This window comes from Zingiber officinale, chromosome 6A (genome assembly GCF_018446385.1).
Source record: "Zingiber officinale cultivar Zhangliang chromosome 6A, Zo_v1.1, whole genome shotgun sequence".
Taxonomy (NCBI): Eukaryota; Viridiplantae; Streptophyta; class Magnoliopsida; order Zingiberales; family Zingiberaceae; genus Zingiber; species Zingiber officinale.
Window position 1 is genome coordinate 96561259 of NC_055997.1, and position 26615 is coordinate 96587873.

The window sequence follows — 26615 nt, forward strand, 5'->3', positions numbered from 1 at the left end:
TTTCTTTAAAGAAGGTTAACCACCTTCCAAGGTTCATGAAAAGTAATTTTTCATGTCTTTAAAGAGTCCCTCCCCCTAAAGACATGGTGGTGACTTCTGTCATTGCACCAACAATGACTTGGAATCCCTAAACCTTTAGGAAACCCAAATTTAGAAGTTTTGAGGTTCAAATACTCAAAATTTGAAACAAACCTCAACCTAAACTTCAATGAAGCATTCCTTAACCAATCCATCCTTGTTTTCTCATGAAAACACCCTTTGTATGTATAAAAATGTATTTTAGGGGTTTGGAATGGTTACCTAGACTCAAAGAGGTTCAAAGATGCTGAAATCAAGCCTTCCCAGCCAAAATCAGCAACTTGGATCGATTGGAGTTGGGTTCCAATCGATTGAACCTTTCTGAATCGATCCACTGATCGATTCAGACTACCTGGATCGATCGGCTGATCGATCCAGCGAGCTTCTGCTCGCGGGAGACTTGCCTTCTGAATCGATCCACGGATCGATTCGGGCACTCCAATCGATCCATGGATCGATCGGAGCTCTGATAGTTGCTGAAATTCCATTTCAGTCAACTTCAGAAACCCCTAGAAAATTCTACAAAAATTCAAAAATCATGAAATTTCGTGTAGACATTATTTAGGCATACTTAATCATGGAAAAATAGCTTTCTATGAAAATACATCATATTTTCAAAGATTGACACAAACTTGAAAACTTGCAAAACTTTAGTGTTTTTCTTCAAGTTTGTGTCTAACTATTCAATGGTGATTACTATCAAAAGATAGCCTTCACCAAGGTTTTCCAAAAACATTTTAAAAACATTTTCAAAACCAATATCCCATCATGTTCCTTGGGCATAATGCACATGACTTGTACATTAGCTTTCCCAATGATGGGAAAACACATAACTATGTGTTTTGATGAACCTAAAACTCAAAAGAATGCACTAAATCAACATCTTGAGTTTTGTTCATCTTCCTAACATCTCACTTGTATCTAATGTGCACTAATCACATACAAGTCACCTTATAGTCTTTGTGAGATGTAGATTTTGGTTTTTGCCCTAATCTAGGGATCATGCATATCTATCTAGGCATTCTAGAGATATTAGACATCCACCTAGGATGTCACTTGTCAATAAGTGTCGTTAAATGCCATTTGTCCTTAATTACAAGGAATTAAACTTAATGCATGATTATGTTATGGCATACATCAAAAGAAAATAATTTTCAAAAGAAAATATCCTATTACTACATGATGTATGAATGTCATGACATGGTATTTTTGGATTTTTCATAATAAAACATGAATGCAAAACTAGACATGATGTCATGGCATATGATGGGCAAACAATCATGGCAAGATTTAGCATAAATAAAATATACCTAGATTAACTATCTAAGTATCCTTAAAGTCTTAGCTAAACTTACACCTTAAACCTAGATTGCCCTAAAGTGCTACAAGAGAATGCCAAAGCCTAAATTGGCATTTCTAATTTCCTTGATTTAATGTATGCCAATTGAAAATAAACATGTCCTCAAATGTTGGCATATTCCATTTTTCCTCAAGAGTAGCACTTTTAAATTAAGACCCGGATTGCCTTAAATTGCCTAAGAACATACCAAAATCTCAACTTGATAGTTCTTATGAATTTCCCAATATGTGTCATTTAAGATTAAAATCAATTCTTCCACCATTAGGCACATTTTACTTTTTCAAGGAGTAAACAAAGATCCACTTCATTTTCAAAGGTTAACAAAAACCTTGAAAATGCTCCTTGAGTGTCAATTTCCTCAAAGTCAGGTTAACTACCCTTCTAATCGGAGTTGACACTCTCTAACCCATCTATGGGGTAGAGAAGATGCTCCTAGGAACCCAACACCTATTTGTGCTCCTTGGATGCTCTAGGTACTCACTAGGGATAACTTCCCTAGATACCTTTCTAGTGACCTTGTTGGGCTTCTTAGAAGCCTTGGTCACATTTTCTAGGTCAACTCTAGGGATAGCTTCCCTTGTAACCTTCTTTGTGACTTTCTTAGACTTCTTAGAAGTCTTAGTCACATTTATTGCAAAAATACTCTTAGGGATGACTTCCCTAATATTCTTGGCTTGACCACTAGACCTAGAGTTTGTTCCATAACTATATGGAACTCTATGGTAAGAGGGCACATCCTTCTTAGCCTTTGGTTTGTATCCCAAACCTCTATGGCCATTAGATGGCCTTTGTGCTCCTAGACCTAGGCTATGCTCATTTTGCCCTTTTAGGATATTTTCCATCCTTTTTAGGGTCCTTTCCATTTTATCAAGCCTTGACCTCAAGACTTGATTTTCTATCACTAAGTCCTTAGTTTTAGATTTTTCATTTGATTCATGAGCATATTTGTTCTTGGGCTTGTATCTAAAATCCTTAGAGTTCTTGCCTAGACTTTTACCTACATTCCTAGCCTTAGGTGTAGTGGTTTTAGCATGAAAAGCTATATGTTTTTCTTTAACGCTATCATGCTTTCTATTTTCATGGTAAATAGCATTAAAATGATATAAGTTAGAACTATCATGCTTTTTACCATAATGTAAAGGAGTAGGCTCAATAAATGTTACCTTCTTCTTTACCTTGGAGGCTCCCCCTTGACTAGTGCCTCCTTGAGCCTTGACCACCTTCTTCCCCTTGGGGCATTGACTTCGGTAATGCCCCTTTTGATTGCAAGAGAAGCATATAATATGCTCCTTGCTCTTCTTTGTGTTGGGGATGATCTCCTTGGGCTTCGCCTTGCCCTTTTGTGCCACTTGGCCCTTCTTCTTGGCCAATTTAGGGCACTTGCTCTTGTAGTGCCCATGTTCCCTACACTCAAAGCATATAATATGATTTTTATTTTTAATTGAAATATTTATACCTTTGCTTGTAGGGGTGGCATCTTTCCCTTTGGATCCGGAGGTAGAAGCTTCCTCTTGATCCGATCTTGATTCTCCTCCATTTGATTTTTCTTGACTCGTGGAGGTAGAAGCTTCTTCAATCTCTTCATCTCTTGACCCGGATGTAGAAGCTTCTCCTTCTTCTTGATCCGGTGTCACCAAGGATTGCTCCCCCTCAATCCTAGAGGTGGAGGCTTCATCATCTTGAATATGAAACAAGGAGTATGCTCCCTCCTTGTTCCCTTCGTTGCATTCCCTTGAAGATGAAGCTTCTTCTTGAACTTCTTCTTCGGAGGTTGAGCATCTCTCAACCTCGGAGTCCTCCTCTTGGTCTTGATCCAATGAGTCACCCTCTTTGGATTCTCCTTGATCTGGTACAGTGGAGGGGATCTCATGAATTCTTGCCAATTTGCTCCAAAGCTCCTTGGCATCTTCAAACTCTCCAATTTGTTCCAAGATGTTGCTTGGCAATAAATTGACCAAAAGCTTGGTCACTTTGTCATTGGCCTCACATCTTTGGATTTGGTCTTTGCTCCACTTGCTCCTTTTGAGTACTTTGCCCTTGGAATTTGTGGGAGCTTCAAAACCTTCCATGAGAGCAAACCATTGCTCTATCTCCATCATAAGAAAATTTTCGATTCTTGATTTCCAAGAATCGAAGCTTGTAGATGAATATGGTGGAGTCACCCTTGTGTCAAATCCAAGTCCATCTTGGAATTGCATCTTGAAGTTGAGCTTGATAAAATCTTGAACTTGAAGAATTTGCTCCAACTTCTTCACCCCTCTAGCTTTTCTTGTTATGCTTGACCCTTCCGGCGATGATTCCGGTGAAGAGCGGCCTTGCTCTAATACCACTTGTTAGGACCAAAAGTAGCTAGAGGGGGGGGTGAATAGCTCGTCGCGTTCGCTCGGTGCTTGGCGTTGCTCGGCGTTGATTGTTTCTTCAAGAATATGCAGCGGAAAATACAGAAACAAATACAACCACGCTAACACTAGGATTTTACTTGGTATCCACCTCCAAAGGAGGTGACTAATCCAAGGATCCACACCACGCACGCACCCTCCACTATGAAACACTCCTTTTCGGTAACTACCGAGGGCGGAGAAGCCCTACAAGACTCTCGGTACAAGAAGAAGGAAAGGGAAACAAAATACAAGCACAAAGCTTACAATGAATGCAGAAAACCCTAACCCTAGCTTCTCTTCTTGCCTTTGATCCGCCTCTTGACTCGGAGAGCTTCCAAGAACCTTCAAGAACTGGCGATCACGAGCTTTGAGAGTGCTGTGGAGGAGCTGGCGAAGATCTGAGATGAAACCGTGAAGAGATGCCAAAGGAAATGAACGCCTGCGGCCTTTATCGACGCCAACGGTCGGATCCCGATAGATTCGAATGTTCCCAATCGATCGGGGAGGCTTTGGATCGATCCACGGATTGATCCAGAGCGCCTCTGTGCTCTGGAAAAACGCCTGGATCGATCCACGGATCGATCCAGCGCTTATCGCGCGAAGCAGCCGCGTCCCAATCGATCCACTGATCGATTGGAACATCTGGATCGATCCACGGATCGATCCAGAGGCTCTCTGTTCGCTTAGGAGAAGCCTGGATCGATCCACTGATCGATCCAGATCCTGGATCGATCCACTGATCGATCCAACACTTGGTTTTTGCCCAAAACCAAGTTCCAAGCCTCTCAAACCAACATCCGGTCAACCTTGACCTGTTGGTACATCATGCCTAGCATCTGGTCACTCCTTTGACCTGCTAGGACTTCCCACCAAGTGTCTGGTCAATCCCTTTGTCCCACTTAGACTTTTCTATTCATGCCAAGTATCTGGTCACTCCCTTGACCTACTTGGACTTCCCAACACCAGATGTCCGATCATCCTTGATCCATCTGGATTTTCCCTTGCCTGGCTTCACTCACCAGGACTTTCACCTAGCTTCACTCACTAGGGTTTTCCATCTGCCTAGCTTCACTCACTAGGGCTTTTACCTGGCTTCACTCACCAGGACTTTCACCTAGCTTCACTCACTAGGGTTTTCCATCTGCCTAGCTTCACTCACTAGGGCTTTCACCTGGCTTCACTCACCAGGACTTTCACCTAGCTTCACTCACTAGGGTTTTCCTTCTGCCTGGCTTCACTCACCAGGACTTCCCTGTCAAGTATCCGGTCAACCTTGACCTACTTGACTCTTCTTCAATCAATTTCTTATTGTCAAACATCTAAACTCAAACCAAGACTCAGCTTGGTCACCCAGGTCAACCTTGACCTGAGGGATGTTGCACCAACAGTTTGGGCATCTCAGGGTTGAGGAGAACTTGGTCTAATGTACTGTTAGTTAATACAATGATAGAATGAGAGAGAAAATGAGGATGTAACCTCCGGGTGGCTAAGACCAACCTGTACGCCAACTTCTCGAGATAGGTGTAGCGGCATTCAACATCTTTTAATAAATAGCTCAAAAAGTACTCCGGTTGTTGTTCATTACCGTCATGTCGCTCCAATGACGATCCGACAACCCACTCGGTAGAAGACAAGTAGATCTAGAGTGACTTCCTGGCGATGGGCTATGCAAGTACAGGTAAAGACGATAAGTAGCTTTTGAGTTCCTCCAATGACTTATCGCATTCAGCGTTCTACTAGAACTTAGTGGATCAACATAGAATTTTGAAGAATGGCAGGTTCTGATCGGATAATTTTGAGATGAATCTTGACAGAGCAGAAATTCGCCCAGTCAGTCGTTGAACTTCCTTCAAGTTGCGCAATGGGGGCATGTCTTGAAGTGCTTTCACCTTGCTAGGGTTGGCCTCTATTCCTCGTTCTGTCATGATGTAGCCGAGGAAGCATCTGCTTTTAGCTCCAAACAAGCATTTATTGGGGTTAAGTTTGACTTCATATCTTCTCAGGGTTTGGTATATTTCCACGATATCTGCACATAAGTCGACAGTTCAGAGAGATTTTATTAATATATCATCAACATATACCTCCATATTTCTGCCGATCTGTTGACGAAACACCATGTTCATAAGTCTTTGATATGTGGCCCCAACATTCTTCAAATTGAACAACATGACGTTGTAGTAGTAAGTCCTATTTGACGTGATGAAGTTGACTTTTTCTTGGTCCTCCTTGGTGAGCGGGACTTGGTGATATCCTTGATATGCGTGCAACATACATATCAACTCACATCTATCTATAGAATCTACCACGTGGTCGATGCATTACAGAGGGTAATAATCTTTCAGACAGACTCTGTTTAGATCTCTGAAATCGATATAGACCCACTACTTGTTTTTCGATTTGGATATCAACACCACGTTGGCAAGCCAATTCGAAAATTGTATTTCTCGGATATGTCTCGACTCGAGCAGCTTCTCAACCTTCGCTTGGATAATCTGATTTTGCTCCGAGCTAAAATCTCTTTTCTTTTGCTTCATCGGTCAGGCGTCCGGTCGAATGTGCAACTCGTGTTGCATTATTGTTGGAGAGACACTTGGTAGTTCATGGGATGTCCATGCGAACACATCATGATTTTACTTCAAGCAGGGAACTAGCTTAGCTTTCTTCTCGGGCCTTAAATCGGGCGTGATGAATGTGGTGGCCTCCGGTCGACTGGAGTGAACTTGTACCTCCTCTTTTTCTTCATAAAACCAAAGTGGAGGATGCCTCGTAAATTGCATTAACCTCCAGTTATTGAGCATTCCGAGCAGCTTGAGACTCAGCTCTAACCACCTCCATGTAGCATCTGCGTGCTACAAGATGATCACCTTTAACCTCACCGACCGTCTACCGAAAACTTGATCTTCTGGTAGAACGTTGAGACAATGACTTAGAATTCATTTAGCGTCGGTCGACCAAGTATCACGTTGTAGGCCGAAGGTACGCCCACCACTATTTCGTTCGACGAGTCCTCATGAGCGGCTCCTCTCTAAGAGATATGACCAACTGAACTTGGTCGATCAGCAAAACCTCGTTGTCGGTGAAACCATATAATGGAGTCGTCATGGACTGGAGCTCGCTCTTTTCTATTTAGAGTTAATCAAATGCCTTCTTAAATATTATGTTGACCGAACTCTTTGTGTCAACAAAAGTTTAGTTAATATTGTAGTTAGCAATTACTACCTTAATAATTACTATATCATCGTGAGGGATTTCAACTCCCTCTAAAACTTGAAGATCGAAACTGATTTATGGTCCTTGTGCCTTCTTCGCACTACACCCAACCACATGGATCTCCAACTTCCATGCGTGTGATTTCCTAGCGTGGTTGGAGTCACCGTCGGTCGGGCCACCTGTGATCATGCTAATGTCTCCTCTGGTGGTGTTGCCATGATTTTCTTTCTCTCGGTCCAACCGACATGCTGGCTGCTCGGCCAATGCCCGAGTGGGCTTTTAGTTGTCTCTTTGTTGGGGTTGTTGCTAGTTCTGCTCAGTCGATATGTTACCTTGACCTTCGGAACCTCTTGGTCGGCAATGATGTTGGCAGATTAGAGAGGGAGATCGCCGACGGTATCCTTGATGGGCTGGTTGGCGAGGCCTTGGACTAAAGTGGTAGCAGTCCTTTGTGTTGTGAGACGCCGAGCGATGGTAAGAGTAGAACATCGAGGTCCACCATCGAGGCTCAAGGGATCTTGTCCGCTCAGCTTCCACATGTTGGACTGCATGCAATCGAGACTCCTGATGTTGTTGATGTTGAGGGCCCACTCGAGGCCCTTTTGGGGGGGGGCACATTGTTGTTGGTCGATCGACTCTCGTGACCCGCATCCGACTAAGAAATCACTTCTTTCTTCCGAGCTGACTAGGTCTTCTCCATGTTGATATATTTTGTAGCCTGCATGAGCAGATGATCAAAGCCCCTCGAAGGCTTTTTGATGAGGGATCAAAAGAAATGATTATACGTAAGTCCTTGTGAAAAGACACTTACTAAAATTTCCTGAGTGGCTAATGGGACGTCTATGGCGACTTGGTTGAATCTTTTGATGAAGACTCGTAGTGTCTCCTTGGGTCCTTGTTTAAGTAAGAACAAATTTACAGTTATGTTCTGATAGCGATGATTGCTGGCAAAGTGTTGGAGGAAGGTTGCTTAGAAATCCATGAAGTTACGGATGGATCCGGTTGATAGTTGTTTGAACTATTTCTGCGCTGAGCCAGACAATGCAGTGAGAAATACTTTACATTTGACTCTATCGGTGTACTGGTGGAGTATGAAGATGTTGTCAAATTTGAGTAGATGATCTTCGGGATCAGTCAATCCTTCATATTCTTTGATAGACAAAGGTTGAAAGTGAGCTGGCAACTAGTCATCTAGGATTTCTTCAGAGAATTGCAAGTTTACCCGCTGGAGAGAGTCGTCGGTTCTAGGTGCTTTACCGTTACGAACATCCTGAGCGGGCGCGTTTTTGGAGGACGATCCTTGTGCCCTCTCCGCCTAGCCATACTCTTTCGAAGGCATTTTGAATAATACTTTGTGGTATGAGATCAGTGCATTGGGCACTGGTGGCAAGTTGGTCGGTGAGACGGGTGCCTGGTGGAAAGTGCTTGTCGGCTGGTGGTTTGGCTGGAGCCCAACATGACCCTCCACTCGGGTCCCTCGTTTAGTGTATTGGCCTGTAGCGGATACAACCGGGTCATTTAGCATTCAACACTTGGCTGTTATTTCCTATTGTTGCACCATCTTTGCAGCTCGAGCATTTATCAGCATCTCTAACTCTTCTGGGGTTAGCATCACTGTATTAAGCCGTCCAACATCTTCTATCTTCACGTCTCGGATACATGTAACATTCCCAAAGACAGTGCCAAATATGATCCTCTTTGAAATCGGTGAAAGTAGTGAGTTGGCGACGTGGCTCTGCTACTAACTCAATGAAGACTCCGCGCTGTCCTACAACATAGGGAGCATTAGTGCTAGGCCAGGGAAAGGGTCCCCGATGCAAATATGATTCTGTCCGAAATCGATGAAGGCAGTGAGCTAGCGACGTGGCTCTGTTGCTGACTTTGTGAAGACTCCGCGCTATCCTATAACACAAGGAGCGTTAGTATCGGGTCAGGAAAGGGATCCCCGACGTTGGTACTTCGATGCTCAAGTTAGTGATCAATTTAGGAGAATAAAGCAGTAGCCGTGAACTGTAGCAAATAGCCTGTGCAAATAAGAAGCATCGCATACCTCCGCCTGTAGAGCGTCTATGTTGTGTTATGCACGCATCTCAAATCATTAGCATGTTTTCCAAAGCTTTCCTAAGAAAGGATATACCATAAAGTGCTTCTGACACCTTTCCTTAAATGAGCGCGTAAATCTATGTGATTTGATAGGTTGAAAGCTTAAGGATGATTTACCGACGGAATATTCTTTGTCCTTTTTGCACAAACTTCCAAAAGAGTACGATATGACAGGTATCTAGGTCCCACCATAGGTCGATCAACCACCGCTAGACCGATCGATCGCCAGCTCGACGTTATAGAATACAGTCAATAACTCGTTCTTCACTCGACCTTTCATTTTGCCAAGGAGACCTACTATGCCCGATCAACCCTTAGGTTCGATCGGATGGAATGGTGGGCCAAGTACATAGCTCCAAACTTATCTACAAGTTTCAGAGGACGGCTGCTCTAGAGGTCCAGTCAACACTTCATGTCCGACCGACAATGTGAGATCCGCTCGACTGACATAGGTTGGTCAGTGCTTCTAGATATATCTGACCATATGACTTTGACCGTTTAACTTTGACCTCTATGCTGATCCTCCTTACTTTGACCTATTTTTTTTTTAAGGTCCATACTTTGACCTACTTTTTTGTTTAGAGGTCCATCTTTATCATCGTATGACCTACATTTAAAAGAAACATCACACTTATTATTGGTTGGAAAAGCAAAGTAGGAGATATCACATTACCTGCGCTGCATAATAGATAATAAACACAACTCAGCTGAGTCCTGGTTTTATGTAGACCTGACCACGGTTCAGAACCGACGGTTCGGAACCGCCAGTTCGACGGTTCCAGGCAGGTCGACCCTTAACCTTAACTGCCTAAGACGGTTACGGTTCACGGTTCAGAACCGCCGGTTCACGGTTTGGTTCACGGTTCGTCAAGGTTCGCCACGGTTCAAGATTAATATGTTAAAAAAAATAAAAATTAAAAATTAAACATTAAACATTAAAAATTAGAAATTAAAATTTATTGAAAAAAGGGCTTGTACTTATTTAAGTTGCCTACGTATCCCTTTAGGAGAATCAAAGCCCACGTAGTTCTTTTACATTTTTATCCTTTTACATTTTCATTCACTTCCATTTCCTGTTCCTATCGTATTTATTCCTTCAGTATCAAAATCTTCAACTTCGTCATCTGAAAATTGCATTTCTTGGATTCTTTTCTCCGCTCTGGTCCAATCGTCCAGTAATGCTTGGGCTTCCAATGAGTCAGGAGACAAAGTTGATCGTCGTTCATCTAATATGTTGCCGTCGGCACTGAACGTCTGCTCCACAGCAACAGTTGACACTGGACAAGCTAAAATTTCTTTTGCGATCACGAAGAGAACGGGAAAGTTTTGAGCCTTCTGTGACCACCACTTTAAGATATCGAAGTTTTCGCTATCTGCTTCATTAAAATCAAAAGAAGTCGTAAAATAATTCTCAAGTTCCTGTGTGGAACTTGAGGATCCTCGTGGACGTTTTGTCTGTTCTTTTAATAAGAGTTGTGCTTTTGTAAGTTTTAAATTACTACTAGTAGTTTGTTAAATTTCAGAAATATTAATTTGTGTTTCATATTTTGCATAATATTGATTATAAATATCATATAAATAAATTCTAACATTATATATAATATTAACTGGATCAGGGGAAGAAGAATCTTTAATTGGAATTAAAGCGTCATAATATAAAGTTAACATTTCTTGTAAAACTTCTCATTTAAATCTAGGATCTAAAGCAAATGCAATTAAATAAATTTCATAAATTAAATAAAAATATTTTTCCCATTTAGTTTTCATAGCTAAGATGCAAGGAGATAAAGATTCATTATTAATATGTTCATTTAAAACTAATGCTATATTAGAAAAATTTTCTAAAACTAATTGAGCAGTGGGATAATAAACATCGGAAAGTTATTCGGTTGCATCATTAAATACTTTTAAATTTTCACAAATACTACTACAAATATTCCATTGTTGTGAAAATAAATATATATTAGTATTAGTGTTTGGTGCAAAAAATGAACATAATAATTCTTTATATTGAAATGAATCTTGTAATAATTGGTATGTTGAATTCCAACGTGTTGGTACATCACATGGAAATTTTTTAGGTCTCATTCCATTAATTTTACAAAACCTACCCCATTGTTTCATTATAGATGGATGAGACCATAAATAAGAAATTGCAATTCTAATTGGTTTAATATAACTTTCTAAAATTTTTAAACCATCTTGAACACATAAATTTAAAACATGGCATACACAACGAATATGAAAAAATAAACCTCCAATAATAGGTTGACAAATAAATTTTAGATCATCTATACAAGCGGTATTAGAACTAGCATTATCTAATGATATTGAAAATATTTTATGAGTTAAACCATATTCTTCTAAAATTAAACATAATAATTGTGCGATATTATGAGCATTATGTGATTCATCAAAAACTCTATAAGCTAATAATCTTTTTTTGGAGGTTCCAAGAGTTATCGATCCAATGGCAAGTCACACCCATATACGAATGTGTTTGCCAATGATCACTCCAAATATCGGAACATAAAGAAACTTTATTATCTAATTTACTAAATTCATCAATTAAATTCTTTTTTCCTTGTTTTGCTAATTTTTTAATTGTACGAGTAAGTGTAGTCCTAGGAACACGTTTAGCACATGGATTAAGAGATTCTTTACAAAAATCTTCAAATGTGCATTTAGATCCAAAACTAAAAGAAAGATGTTCTATGGAAACAAATTTAGCTAATGATTCTCTTAATTTATTATCCGAATATAAAAATAAACCGGAATCGGTACTACCGCTAGTTGAAGAAAATCTTGATAATTGTGTTTGAGAACGGTCGAGTCCATATTCCGTCGGGTGCTTCGTTTCTACATGTCGTTTCAACGACCCATAGCCGCCGCCGGCTTGGAATTTGTAGGAAGCATTGCAGTGCTTATATTTTGCACGCATTTCTCCCGACGGAAGAGTGACCTTCTCAAAATATTTAGTAAAAATAAAAGACTTTAGAGGAGGAAGTTCCCGAACCTTAGAAGTAATTGCATCAGTACTTCCTTGTGTTTCGGGTGTCGGATTCGGAACATGCTCGATCTCATCATCGGTGGATTGAATATTAGGGTCCTCCTCCCGCGGATTCATTATTTGCTTTCCCTTCCGAGCTCGAGATGATGCACCTCCGCGACCTCCTTCCATTGTAATTGAAAATTGAAAACGAAAGCGTGTAGATATTAGAGAATACGAAAATGAGATTAAGAGTAGAGAAGATGTGTGTGAAAAATGATGAAATGAGCTCTCTATTTATAGAGTTTTGATAGTAACGGACACTAAATCATAGCCATTGATCAAAAAACGATCAAATGATCCTAACCGTTGAAAAAAAATATCCATAAAATCCTCCCAAAGGCTACGAACCGCCGGTTCCAACGGCTATGAATCGCCGGTTAACCGACTGTTCAAGCCGTTTAAAAAAAAAAAAAAATTGCGGCTGAACTGCCGGTTCAACCCGCCGGTTAACCGACGTTCGCCGGTTTTACAATCAATGAACCGGAACCGGCCCGGCAACTTGCCGGGCCGGTTCCGGTTCGACCCGGCGAACCGGGTCAACGATCAACCGGCCCGTTGACCCAGTTACGGGACCGGGCCGGGTCCGGGCCAGACCCGGCCCGGGGTCGGGTATAGTTTTATGAGATCAACTATCACGTAAGAGTTTTTCTATTGTTCTTTAGAAAAAAAAAGGGAAAAGAAAAGGACAAAGCGAATCTTAAAAGGACCATCAGGAACACACTAGCAGAAATTTGTATATAAGTTGGTTCACCTCAGAGTTAAACTTAAATGCAGAGTGGATCCTCTTGTAATCCTTTTGGATGGTCAGGCGGCACTAGATACAGAGTAAATCATGAAATCTTCCTCAAGTGATGTTTTGATAAGGTGTTTTTGAAAACACAAACTGGAAAACGATAGACTGAAACGAAAGAACGAAAAGCATATAAAGGTATATATTACATATATATGCTCGTCACAGTTTGCTTGAAACATAGTCTACACTAAAGTTGCTGGTTCGCCATCTTGGTGAAGCTAGCTTCAGATTATCTTTACAAGGGGTCAACATAACAGGAACAATTGGTCCCAGTCCAAAGGTAGAGAGCTCCACAAATTCATGAAATGAAGGCCTTCACGAGTTCGTTGAAGTTGCAAACCTCACCTGTCCTCGGACAGGTTATTTTGCCGTCGTTTTGTTGGGCCATTTCTTCAAGAGCCTTCATCAGGATCAAGTGACCAAAGATTAATTTTAACATATTAAAAGCTCAGACAATCATGGTAATCACCAGAGAAATCCATACCTTAGTACTGTACACATGGCCATTTGGTAAAACCAGCGGTGGATTCTCATGATCCATCAACTTCTTTGAAATGTAGCAAACTAATTTTGAATGGTGAAATTTCGAGAACGGTAATGGTTCTGCCAATTTGCGGAAGCCTTCTTGGGATAATGGATCTTCTTTGCTGCAAGCCTCTTTGTAACAAAGTCTTAGCAAGGTTAAGAGAGAAACGAGAATCAATAAGCAATAGCCAGCAAAGAATAAAAATAATAAAGCCATATCAAATAGCCGCACAGAGCATACAGGTTGATGGATATGGAAACGAGAGAACGACAAATTACAAGGGGATTGAAATTCATCATGCAATGAACCAAGGATACGGCGTCTTAAGGGCTGTCAAGCCGGCTTGGAGATATATATTCAACAGAGGTTCATTAGTCATGCCAAATAATCTACAGAATTCCTGCTTGAACTGCTCCACCAGATAGTCCCATTGTGTGGGCTCGAATAAGACCTAGATAAGATAAATATCAAGTATAGGAAACTGTTAAAAATACACAAGTGACTAGAGGGCATGTGCACAATTAATCAAGCTTAAAATGTAAAATGGTATTAGAGCATAAGTTCCCATTCAATACTTTGTGATCGCAAAACCTATAATATAACCATTGATTCCCATAGTAATTATCCAAATCTAACCAGTGGTTCCTACTTTTGAACATTACCATCTCCTAAAAGGAATTCCATGGTCAACTTCAAAATCAGATAGTGTAACTAAAGAACCATGACTTTTTTTCTTTTATCAATTTCATAATCAGATGTTGAAACTAAAGAAATTCAAAATGTGGTGACATGTACCTTCAAGTTCTCTAAAGCAAGTTAATGTAATTTCAATTTAATAGCTCACATGTAAACACTAAACAACAAGAAGCCATGAGTCTCCACTGATTGGAGCCGGGTAAATGGGTTCAACTCCAAGAAGCTGACATGCAAGAAAAAAGATGAGCCACAGCTTGATATCTCCCTTTCATGGACAAAGTAATCGTGAAAAAACTATCATTTGCTAGAGCAAAATGTGATGATAAAATCAACTCCTAAACTATAGCAATCTCAAGGAACCATGACAAAAAATAGTCTTAGGAAAAAAACGAAAAAGAAATAGACTAACTAGGACAAAATGGGCATAAAAATACTTGTGAAAAATAAACAAGTAGTGGCTGAGTAAAGGAAGCATAAGTAAGATTTTTAGCTTTTCTAAAGAATGTCTTTATGCAGACCGGAGAGCTTTTGGCTTACCTTATACACTGAACATTCAGTATTGTGCCTAAAAGCCAATGTTGTCACAACACGCTGCATTTCCTTCATATTTGTAGCTGCCCAGGGTGCAAGATATCTTCGGGCATAGAAAATAGCTTTCATATGCTCATTAGCCCTCACTAGTTCTATAAACTCCTGAAGCCTCAATTGAAACTCAAGCTTACTCTGCAATTCAGATTGACCAGAGATATAAGTGGCTCAAAAAAATTTGGCATTATTCACAGAAGAAAAGGGAAATGGAACTTGCCACTTTTGTTATAAGATTATAGTGTAACGAACAACTTGAAGGTGAAGGATAGAGTGTCAATCTTCACTGAGTTCACAATGTTAATTTTAAAATTGGATAAATCATGATATTATGTAATTAAATTAGGTATTCATGAAGCACAATAAAAGGCTAGAAAAGTCAAAAAATGAACAGCTGCATCATTCTTTTCCTTTTCAGATCAATCATTTTTTTATTAAGTACTGAACAAAAGGATATATTTGAACGAACTTAAAGCCGACAATCATAAGCACACCAGCCTACATAATTCTGATAGGTGACAATTCTGAAGACGTTTTAAGAACTATACGAAGATTCATCCCAGATAAAAGAGTTTCTGCTTATCACAAATAACATGAGAATATAAATGCATTGAATCATGTTGAAAGTAATGCTCAGAAGAGTCATACTTCATTCATTTCAAGAAAACAGCATATGAGAAAACCTCAATCTTATCGCTAGAAGAGTAACCATCTTGTTTAGTACTAAGATTGTACTGTAAAGGTGTTTAAGTATCTTACTTGAAGATGAATAAATTTTGCTGACACAAGTAATTTATCAATTGTAAGATAGTTGTCTAACCAAAGAGTTGCAAAAACACCTGAGATGATTTAAAAATATTCAGAAATCAACTAGTGAAAATCAAGAATAAGTCTTTCAGTCTGCGGCAGAAAAGAAAAAGAAGAATACCTTTGACTTCTTCAGCCTGGCTTTGTTCTCTGCACACCATATTAAAGCAGGAACTACATCCTTGTTCCGGAGAGATTCAATAACTCTCTTTGCCTCAATAAAGACATCAAGATCCACAAGTTCCTGCCACAAACAACTTGCTGGATCAGCCATAATAAAAAATGAAGCATTTATGAAGTGGTGTTGTGAGTTAAGTAAGAAACATTAGACAAAATCTCCTAGGGAAAGTCAATATTTAGGCATGCAGTCTTTGTCAACTATGATGGAAAAAATTATAAGGCATCCAAAAAACAAGCAACATACTTGCTCTTTTCATTTTCGATGATTTCATTTTCCTTATACTTTGATGTCAAGCTATATGTCCAAAATTAAGGACAAATTTTAATGATAAGCATGACAATCTCAATGATAAATGTAGTTACAAAAGTTAATATAGTTGGGCATCTTAACAATATATATACATATTTTTTTACCTCAAGTGAATCAAAAGAGTTCTCTATATTGAACAACAAAAGGGCAATTCCATGCACCAGGTTCCCAGAGAAGGTGTCCTCTGATTGATTATGTTCTCATGCCTAGAAGAACCCACAGTCCATGACCCTTCCATAGAACTTGTTCAACCAATGACAGAGCAAGTGTAAAGTTTCATTTTCTTCAGACCACACAAACCTATACTGAGTTTATACAAAGCATGTGAAAATCACAATAAACTTGGATTATTGATGCAATTTGAGACCAAAAGGCTGAAAGAGAAACTGAGAGACAAGTTTCTTCCACCAAAAATAATGAAAAGGGTCGGATACAAGGTGTGGTTGAAGAAAGAAGAGCATAGTAAAAGAAAAATGCTATGGAGAAGGCATTTACTATTTGTCAGGCTAAGCTCCTTGAGATTTAAGGCACCATTTTATAAACCACAGATTCACTTTGAAACATGATATAACTGCTTAGCATATCCCTATAAAGTCTAGAAAATAAGACTAATGAAAGTAGATCTTTTAACCAAAAGATTAAAACTATCATTTGCTAGTATGCACTGGTTCGAACATTGCACATTAGTCTTACTAAAAATAGCAGTCTTACTTCAGCGGAACCTCCAGGGATACTGAGATCTTGAGAGACAGCTTAATTAAGATGATAAATCTAAGACCTCTTGTTTAATTAGGCCAGGAAATATTTCAAAATAGAAATACACTAGCTAACTATTAAGTTTAGGGCCCATGTATATATTCTCCTCTTAATTGGAGAAATTTATGATAGCTTCTTCTGCATTACCAATAATCTCTCCCTAACAAAGAAGCATCGAAGCCTGAGCCAGCAACGGATATAACACATATGATAGGAGAGGGAAGCATGTTCGCTTCTACCATTTCTATGTTTATGATAGATGAATGATCCAACCGTTAAGGCGTTCGAATATTTATCAATAACAGTTTGGCTTGAGCTAAACGGGTCCGCGCTGACTTAGTACCTGAATGTTTCCCGTCTCTGCAAGCTTCTGAGCAGAATCATAGTAAGACATTCTCAGCAAATAATCAACTAGTATCCGATTCAACCTGGCATCCTTCCAATCATCCAATTTATCTGCATCTGCAACCGAACGTAGATGCTCCAACCGAGCACGGCATCTTTGCACCTGCAGATTCTCTAGCTTACCTCCCTCTTCCAGCTGCAGTAGATACATAAAAGAAAAAACGCATGGCCCAACAGAGATCTCTGAGCACCAAACAAAGCTTTCGCCAAGGAAACGGTACCTTGCGCTTTAGGCCCTGGAGGCGGGTGACGAGGGAGCTGAGTTGTTTAAGAGTTTCATCAACAGAGCTGGAATCCAATGAGTCAGCCGCCTCAGCGACACTGCTGAGGACGGCGGTGAACTCCCTCTCGGCGAGGCGGTAGTCGAAGCGGATCGTCTTCTTGAGATGCTCCAGGGGAACCCTAACGAGCTGGTGCTCCAATTTGAGGGACTCGGCGAGCTGCGCGAGCCGGGCGGTGGAAGTAGGCGCCGCTTGAGCCGCGGGGGCAGCAGCGGGGGAGGCGTCGCCGTTTGGGGCGGAGTCAATCGCCATGTCCATCGCCGGCGACGAGAGGAAGGCGGGAAGGCTGTTGGCAGTGGAGACAGAGGAGAGAGAAGGGGAGGGAGGGGACGATGGCTCAATGGCGGCGGAGACGGGAATTCGCCACTGCCATTGATGAGGGAAAACAGAGTTTGATCCGTTTGGTGAGCGAAACCAGCGTTCGATCCATCGCCCTCGCCACTTCTCACTAATAAAAGTAATTATATATTTAGAAATTTTAGATATTTATTATCTAAATTTAGTTTATAAAATATAAAATAAACTTTAATATTTTAAAAATTAGTTTTAAAAATAAGTAATTACATATATATTTTTAAAATATATTAAATTCTTGCTTAGCCTCAATCCAGTTGTTAAAGGAAATACGTCGGCAAAAGAGAGAAAAAGTGCTCTTTTTCTTCATAATTAATTAAAAAGCGTTTTCTTCTCCTTTTGTGAATTAGACAGTAAAAAGGAAGAACGAGCCCCAAGTCCGTACCTACCAAGGACGCCTCCGCTCCTCCCCCTTCCTTGCTCAGTCTTCCCCAATCTCTCGTCTTGGATCTCGTCTCTTGGCAAGTGAGTTCTTCTATCAGCGGAAAAAAAAAAACGATTTTGCAGTACGTTTGTCCATTCCGCGGTGCATCCAAGCGGCATTAGTAACAAAAATTTCTCCTTTTGCATTAGAAATTGGAGAAGCTTTCTGGAGAAGTAGCTCATTGAGTTGTGCTGCTAACCCTTCTTCAGGGAAATTGCTGGCGAGTTTCTCGGAAATCTGATATTTCTTTTTTGTTTGACTTAAAGATCAAATTTTGAGTTGCGTAGTTCTTCTGTCTTTGCGGTCACTGGAATCGCCTTGTTTTCTCTCGGCATTTTGGATCTTCCTCAAGATAAGGGCGGCGCTTTAGCTGCGGGAAGCAAAGGCTGGATAAGTGGTTAACAGAAGCATGAGGAAGATCAGTGGAGTTTACTCAGCGAGACCATTCAGTGACAGAAGGTGGCTTCTTCCATTCGTCGCAAGCTTGCTGATCTCCTTGACTCTTTTGATGGCAACTGTTTTGGGGTTGTTTTCCTCTCCTAATGCTAGAGATTCACTGTCCTTGGACATTGTCACTGTTACTAGCAATGATGTTTCAGAGGACTACTCCATAGGACTAGATAGGAAAATATTGTTGGGCCAACCAGTAGCTTCATTAGAAGAAGAAGAAGAAGAAGCTCCACGGATAGCTTACTTAATAACTGGCACAAAAGGTGACAGCCAGAGAATGAGGAGAACTTTGCAAGCAATATACCATCCACGAAATCAGTACATTCTTCACTTGGATCTGGAGGCTCCTCCCAGGGAAAGGATAGATTTGACTATGTATGTGAAGGGTGATCCATTGTTTAGTGAAGTTGAGAATGTTCGTGTGATCGCGAAAGCCAATTTGGTGACATACAAGGGCCCAACCATGATTGCTTGCACTCTGCATGCAATTTCCATTCTATTGAAGGAGAAATTGAGATGGGACTGGTTTATAAACTTGAGTGCCTCGGATTATCCTCTTATGACACAAGATGGTCAGTGTTTTTTGAGATTTAGTTATTTTTTGATAAAACTTGTATGCATGTTTGTGTGTTCACTCAAAATTTTGGTGACAACTATGTATGATTGTGTTTGAAGCACAACTTTCTTGGCAATCATCTTGAGCTTATGGCAATAGGAAAAGGAGAAAACTTGTTAGGGTTTATTACTAATTGTCTCTAGTCGATCATTTCTCATAATGTATTTGCTAACTTAGTTTTGGTAGAAGCAAACTATGGGGTGAGGAACTATTTGGACTTTGGAGAACTACTTTTTCAATTCAAGAATACATTAAAACAAGCATTGTGTTAAAGTTATAGCTCATCAGCTTCGCTGTGTAGTTCGATATATATATTTGTACCTGTTCACTTATTGTTAGTTCTTAACATTCAACTTACCGTTTTGTTTTTGATATCCATGCAGATATACTTCATGTTTTATCTTCTTTGCCTCGAAATCTAAACTTTATCGAGCACTCACCTATCACCGGCTGGAAATTGTGAGTCAAGATTGTTCCTCTTTTCACTGGTAGTCATCATCTAAATATTGACATGAGTATGAATCCAGGATACAGAGGGCAAGACCGATAATTGTTGACCCAGGTCTTTATTTGTCAAAGAAATTCAATGTTTTCACCACTACTGAACGGCGGGAATTGCCTACTTCTTTCAAATTGTACACCGGTAAGCTTAGTCCATTACTCTGAATATGTTTTCCCTCCACTTTGTTATCATTTGTTCACCTGTTATTTGCATCCTAGAAATCGATATCTTGTGTTTTGAGCAGATTTTAGCTAATGTAGTTATCGTGATTGGACGATAGAGCTGTTAGTGATGCTCTTTCGCCTATTTAGTACTTCTACAATGCAAATAATCACCTCTTTCATCAGAAACCTATCCCTTTGCGATGTATTTGGCTACATTTCATACTCATCTTCAGCTAATATCTTCTGCATAGGTTCGGCTTGGGTGATGCTGACTAGGCGCTTCGTTGAGTATTGTATACAGGGGTGGGAAAACCTTCCTCGAACCATCCTAATGTACTATGTCAACTTCATCTCATCACCCGAAGGCTACTTCCACACGGTCATCTGCAATTCGGACGAGTTCAGAAACACCTCGATAAGCCATGACCTACATTACATTAACTGGGACAACCCTCCAAAGCAACACCCACTCTACCTTTCATCCAAAGATTTCGACAGAATGGTAAAAAGTGGTATGCCCTTTGCTCGGAAATTTGCCAAAGGGGATCCGGTCTTGGACAAAATCGACCGCGAACTCTTGGGGCGATCAAACGGACAAGTCACTCCTGGCAGGTGGTGCAATCAGAGATCAAATGGAGCTGAACAATGTTCCTCGAGGGTCCATGACTTCAAATTTCTGCCTGGACCAGGCGCCGAACGGTTACAGCAGCTGATGAAGAAGCTCGTGTCTGAAGAATTCCGCAACGGCAGCTGCTCCAAGTTGCAGTATGATCAAACAAAGCGAGACTGGATCGCATCGAGAAAGACAAGTCATTGATAAGGAACAACACCCTTTGTATCGCGGAGGCGATGCATTCAAAACGACATATACTTACTTTTTATAGTATTTGTTCGAATCCACCACATGCTTGAAAAAGCTTTGATCATACATAAGGTTTATTTTTGGCACTTTTAAGGAGGTTATTCTAATGTTTCTAAATTATTAATATTTTTTGGACTTTTTTGAAATTTATAGAATTCAAATATGGTAATTTCACTAAAAAATGTAGTTTAATGCAATATTTCCAATTTATTTTTGGGCATTTTCTAAAAAGCGCACCTCAAATTTTAGTATTTGCCACCTGTTCCTGCCTCGGACCGCAAAGGAAGGCAGCCATTGCTAAAAGAGACGGCAAAGTGCTTCCCTTCACCGGAGACCCATCGATTCTCATCGTCTTCTTTTTCTTCTCTATCTCATTCCTTCTTCTCTGCCTCCTTCGGAGTGTCGCCTCGCCTCCGGGAGAATCAAGATGAACGAAAAGGCTTCCGTTTCCAAGGAACTCAATGAGAAACACAGAAAGGCCTGTCATTTCCCCCCATCTTTATCGATTTCGGGACGCGCATTTTGTGTTTCTTGGATCATTGTAAAGGAAGGTTCTTTCGTCAGTGTAGCATTGTTTCTTTAGATTACCGATTCGTTGGGGCTATTTGCGATGCGTTACTGGGTGCATCATTGGTGAATTTTGGCTCGGTCTTTCTTTCTTTTTCATTTAGCATCAGTAAAGATTTTCTTTCAAACGGCTGCCATGACCATCGGAGATGCCAAGTTTTCATCTGATGGCATTGAGATCAAGTGTTTTTCTTGGCTCTCTTCCTATTTAATTGTGGTTTTTAGCAGCAGCATTTTAAAGGTGCGCAAATGCATAAAATAGGGGTCGCCGTTTGTCTTTGTTTTAGCAAATAGCAGATTCTACCTCACTGAGTACCAGTTAGATAGAGTCATCGATCATCTGTGGCATGGAAACCTATCATTTTAACATGTAAGGCTTAACAACCTACCTATGACAATAACAAATTGTAAGAAGTTAATTGAATGTTTGTAAGGATGGATAAAAAGAATGTGTGCTATCCATCTTTTTTTTGCAATATGGGGCACCCCTTTAACGATTTTAGTGAAAGGATGGAGCTCTAGTCACTTCTTCCCTACTTTGTTTTCCATCTAGGTTCATCTTATGACTTTATACATAAGGTCTAATGTGGTCTATTAAGAATACTTGTTGAGATGCTTTTATATGAAATTGGTTAGACTAATCAGATTATATTTAAATTTATCCTGATGGGTTAACATGCCTAATAAGCAGTCCCTTTTGACAAAATAACAAAAAAGAGGGAACCCCTCTAGTATTTTGGAAAAAACTGGTGATTTTTGCCCAACTTCATCTCCATGGAGGTTCATCACAACACGAGTGACTTGAATTTTTTACATCAGAATTAATATTGTTCTTAAAGTCAATGTTTTCTGGTTCACTTGTTCAGATATTAGATGGACTTCTCAAATTACCAGAGAATAGGGAATGTGCTGATTGCAAGTCCAAGTAAGTATATTGGCCATTATTTTTTCATGGGTAAAGCAAAATATATTTGATTTGTTCAATATCCTTCTTACGCAACCATCTGATAAGCCTTTAAAAATAATGCAAAGATAATCTTTGTGCTTTAAATGAATGTAAAATAATTTTACGTTTTCAGATCAGCGTACAATCTCTGTGAATTTTTCCTCTCTCAAGTTATTTGTTTGATAGATAACAAACTTCATTATGTTCCTTTATTGACGGATCTAACTCCTTAATTTGTATATGGAAGTCATTACTGGAATAAGGTCATCCAATGAAAAAAAAAAATCAACAAAATAATATATCCTGGTCTATATAACTTCCTACTTACTGTTTCTTGATCTAGGTATATTTAGTTATCAGTTCCTTCTTGCTTAACTCGATCATTAAATCCACTCTTCGGTCCTCTTTCTGCAGAGGTCCAAGATGGGCAAGTGTCAATCTGGGAATTTTTATTTGTATGCAGTGTTCGGGAATTCATAGAAGTTTGGGAGTACATATATCAAAGGTGAATTATAGTTTTCAATGCCATGAAGCTAAAGTAGATGTTCAAGACATTAGCATTTCAAATATCAGATTTTTTTTTGAAGTATTCAGAAAAAGTGAACTTATTTTTAATATCCTTCAGAGATATAGCTTATGAAATGTTGCTAGTACTTGCATGTGATCTGATTTTGTAATACTGTGTAATTGCATAATTCTGAAATTTCCCATGGTGCTATCTATAGAGGTTTCAAGTCAGTCAAACTAACTTAAGGACTATGCTGATATAATATTCACTACCATGATAGATTTTTAAATTAGGTTTGATTCTAATGAAAGGATTGAGATGTGATACTGCAACGGGTGTGCATCACGAAACTCTATTCTATTGAATAGTTATTTCTGATACAGGTAAGGTCGGCAACATTAGACACATGGCTCCCTGAGCAGGTTGATTTTATTCAATGTAAGTATCCTGATTTATTTAACTATTTATTTTTATTATCAGCTCACATTGTTTTTCAACCTGAATATCTGAGGTATATAGGCTTCTATCTTGAATGAAAATGGTTTAAGACTCTGGGTTCGTCTTCTGCAGCAATGGGCAATGAAAAGGCAAATAGCTACTGGGAAGCTGAACTGCCTCGAAATCACAGTAGAGTTGTGATTGAAAAATTTATCCGTTCAAAGTATCGATCTTCTCATCTTCCTTGTGACATAGCATGCTTGTTTTCTGCATTTGCTATGTGTATCAATTTTAGAGAAAGCCTATCTTGCTGAGTATTGGATCAAATTTACAGATATGAAGACAAGAGATGGGTGCCTCATGATAAGAGATTCAGATCGCCTTCAGTAATCCATGAAGAAATGGCTCCTAAACTCAAGCAAACATCTAGTGATAAATCTGAGAATGAGAGTACTAACAGAGCAAAGGCTTTAAATAAGCAGGATGATTCATCAAAAAAGACGAGGGGCAGTCTTTCAGTTCCAAAATTGCCCAGCCTGGTAACTATGTCTTCTCTTCGCCTCGGTTGCAAAGCAAATATTTAATTGTAGATTGATGTTCTAATACTGATTATTTATTGCTGAAAATTGTCTGGTGTATCAATAGAGTTTTATGTTAACTATAATCTGCTGTATTTAGTTTCTTTTTTTCTCCTTGTTGGTCTTATGTTATTTTTTTATTTTTTATTTTTGGCTTATATAGGTCACAAAGTTCTTGTATCCAAAATTTCTAAACTTCAATGGGTAATTATTTGGCAGGTATCTTCTGGTTCAAAGGTCGAAACAAGGAGAAGCCAGCTTGTAGAGCCAGAGTCCCGTAATGTAGTTCCTTCTTTAACTGCTGTAGTCACAACAACTGCACCGCTAAAGGTTGTTTCTATGGTTGACCTGCTCAACTTGGATTCTGTGAATGGCCCTAGTGAAACGGGGTCTGAAGCTTCTTCCATCGGTGATCATTCATGGGCAAATTTTCAGTGTAAGTTTTCGAATATTTGATAACAGAGACATAAAATGTATTCTATTTTGTGGAACCCAAATTCACTAAGCTCCTTTGGTCAAGTGCTATGCCAACCCTTTTCCTTCGTATAAGTCTCTTTGATATTAATTCTCAAACTACTTTGCGGATAGCATGCGCTCTTCTTGCTGTGCAGCTGCCGACCTAACCAGTTCCTTGGACATGAATACCACCACAAAGTCTGCCGAAGTAAAGAAGGAAAACACACATGGAGTAGAGAATTTATTTAAGGATTTAACATCTTCATTGCAGCCTTTGACTCAAATCAAAACCCAGATAGATGTGACCAGTTCCTTGGAAAACCGTACCAAGGAAAATGCTCAAGTAAAAAATGAAACCACACATGGAGTTGAGAGCCTAGCTGAGGATCCAACATGTTTTTTGAATCCTTCAACTAAATGGAATCCTGAAACAGTTGTGAAAGATGATATTATGAGCCTCTTTGAAATGGTAAATCCTGTTTTATTTTATGCTTCTGTTTGTTGCTACAAATCCTTATAATTAGTGCATTCTAATGGTCTCCAGTCCAGTATGGTATCTCCATTTGTGCTTCAGCAACAGCAGCTAGCATACCTTTCACAACAGCAAGTTCTCTTGGCTGCTGCTAAATCTGGAAACGGACCTCCGGCAGTGCCTAGTAGAGGAACTCATCAAAGAAGTAACAGTGAGTCAAATGCAATGAATGCTAACTTTTTGGCACAAAGTTGGCCAAACTATGCCTACCAGATCCCCACAAATATGCATTTTACTGGGCAACCCAATTTCAATAACTTCAGTCAGGTAGCACTTGAAGTAGGATTTGTAGGACTGCTATGAATATGTCAATTGCTTTACATCTTTTTTTTCCCATTAAGCAGATGGGAAGCTCTAGTCATCCTCATCTATCAGGGGGTTATATTTCTGCCCCTGCACCAGAGTATGCACCTTCTCCCCTCTTCTGTCGGATTGTTCAGTTCTACATTTGTTTTTAAGTTACTGTAAAAATATTTTATCATGCAGTCACCATGGAGTGGGATCCTCTGCATCTGCTGATATGAATAATGCTGTTGGAGTGCACATGCCTCTTGCTTCTTCGTCCTCACATACTGCGACTTCCAGCAGCCGTTCACTCAGTGATTACGATTTCTCATCGTTAACTGATGGTCTTTTTTTGAAACGCTGAGAATAACGATGCTTGCCGGTGCTGGTTCCCTCATGTAGTATATTCAAACGTAAATAGTGTCAAGGCTTGAGCATACAGATCATTTGTTTTTTCAGCTCATAGTTCATTCATTGGGTAGGGAAGGTGAATGATATTAGTTCCATTGCAGATTCACACGTCCATCAAAATTTGTGATGGAATAAAAAGAACGGTCAATTATGTAATTTGGTTGGATGCTAAAATGCATTGTTGGCCATTGCTTTGCCAATTTTTGCATAGGATTTAAGTAGCGTTTGATTTTTTTTTTCTTAAAAATCGAATGGAATTGAATGGAAATGAGTATTAAAATATTATGGAATGAGAATGTGTATGAATTTTGATATCATTCTTAAAAATAATATTTGATTAATTTAAATATTTTTAATCGGAATGAATTTAAATTTTCTTTTTTATCCCTAGAGAAAAATAAGAGAAAAAAAATTAGATGAGAAAGAAAGTTAAATGTGAGAGAAATAGATGATGAGAGAGAAAATGTAATGATAGAGAAAGTGTGATGGAGAAAAATGAAGAGAGGGAAAGTCTGATAAGAGAACATGAAGAGAGAAAACATGATAGGAGAGATTAAGAAGAAAAAAAAAATATGATGAGAGAGAAAGTGTACCTGAAAGAGAAAAATGATGAGAAAAAAATCAAGAAAGAGAAAGTGTGATGAGGAAAAATGAGATTGAGGAGAGAAAAAGTGATGAGAAAGTATAATAAGAAAGAATATGTGATATGGGAAAAAAATGAAGAGAGATAAAGTGTGATAGAGAGAAAATGAGAGAGTGTAACGGAAGAGAATAAAGAAAGAGAATGTGTGATGAGAAAAAAAATGAAAAGAAAGTATGGTAAGAGAGATTGAAGAGAGAAAATACGATAAAAAAAAATGAGGAACGAATAAAGAGGGAGAAAATAAGGAGAGAGATTGTGTGAAAGAAAAGAATACAAAGAAAAAATAGTAGAAAATGTATGATAAGAAAAAATGAGGAGAGAAAATATGTTGAGATAAAAAATGTAATATAAAACGA

The 26615-nt window shown here is 39.3% G+C and overlaps 3 protein-coding genes across 5 annotated transcripts; 2 read left to right on the plus strand and 1 right to left on the minus strand.

Annotated features, from left to right (window-relative positions):
- Positions 1 to 13083: 13083 nt before the first annotated feature.
- LOC121997036 (protein MAEA homolog) lies at positions 13084 to 17964 on the minus strand. 2 transcript variants are annotated; one of them, XM_042551246.1, is made up of 7 exons: positions 17464 to 17964; positions 17181 to 17345; positions 15713 to 15835; positions 14737 to 14922; positions 13821 to 13954; positions 13462 to 13648; positions 13084 to 13377 (listed from the first exon to the last, which is right to left on the minus strand). In XM_042551246.1, exons 1-7 carry the CDS (start codon positions 17779 to 17781, stop codon positions 13276 to 13278), a joined length of 1215 nt encoding a protein of 404 aa, XP_042407180.1. In that variant the 5' UTR covers positions 17782 to 17964; the 3' UTR covers positions 13084 to 13275. The 2 variants fall into 2 exon arrangements, with proteins under 2 accessions (XP_042407180.1, XP_042407179.1); XM_042551245.1 differs by having other exon boundaries at positions 17181 to 17378.
- A 184-nt stretch (positions 17965 to 18148) lies between these two features.
- LOC121997037 (beta-glucuronosyltransferase GlcAT14B-like) lies at positions 18149 to 21041 on the plus strand. Of its 2 annotated transcripts, XM_042551248.1 has the most exons (5): positions 18149 to 18342; positions 18451 to 19323; positions 19751 to 19826; positions 19895 to 20010; positions 20285 to 21041. In XM_042551248.1, the coding sequence occupies exons 2-5, from the start codon at positions 18711 to 18713 to the stop codon at positions 20848 to 20850; spliced, it is 1371 nt and encodes a 456-aa protein (XP_042407182.1). In that variant the 5' UTR covers positions 18149 to 18342; positions 18451 to 18710; the 3' UTR covers positions 20851 to 21041. The 2 variants fall into 2 exon arrangements, with proteins under 2 accessions (XP_042407182.1, XP_042407181.1); XM_042551247.1 differs by having other exon boundaries at positions 18149 to 19323.
- Positions 21042 to 21204: 163 nt separating this feature from the next.
- Positions 21205 to 25778, plus strand: LOC121994216 (ADP-ribosylation factor GTPase-activating protein AGD5-like). Its single transcript, XM_042548326.1, has 10 exons — positions 21205 to 22387; positions 22823 to 22913; positions 23300 to 23354; positions 23487 to 23577; positions 23689 to 23893; positions 24152 to 24368; positions 24544 to 24857; positions 24933 to 25187; positions 25265 to 25323; positions 25407 to 25778. Exons 1-10 carry the CDS (start codon positions 22305 to 22307, stop codon positions 25567 to 25569), a joined length of 1533 nt encoding a protein of 510 aa, XP_042404260.1. The 5' UTR covers positions 21205 to 22304; the 3' UTR covers positions 25570 to 25778.
- The last annotated feature ends 837 nt before the right edge of the window (positions 25779 to 26615 follow it).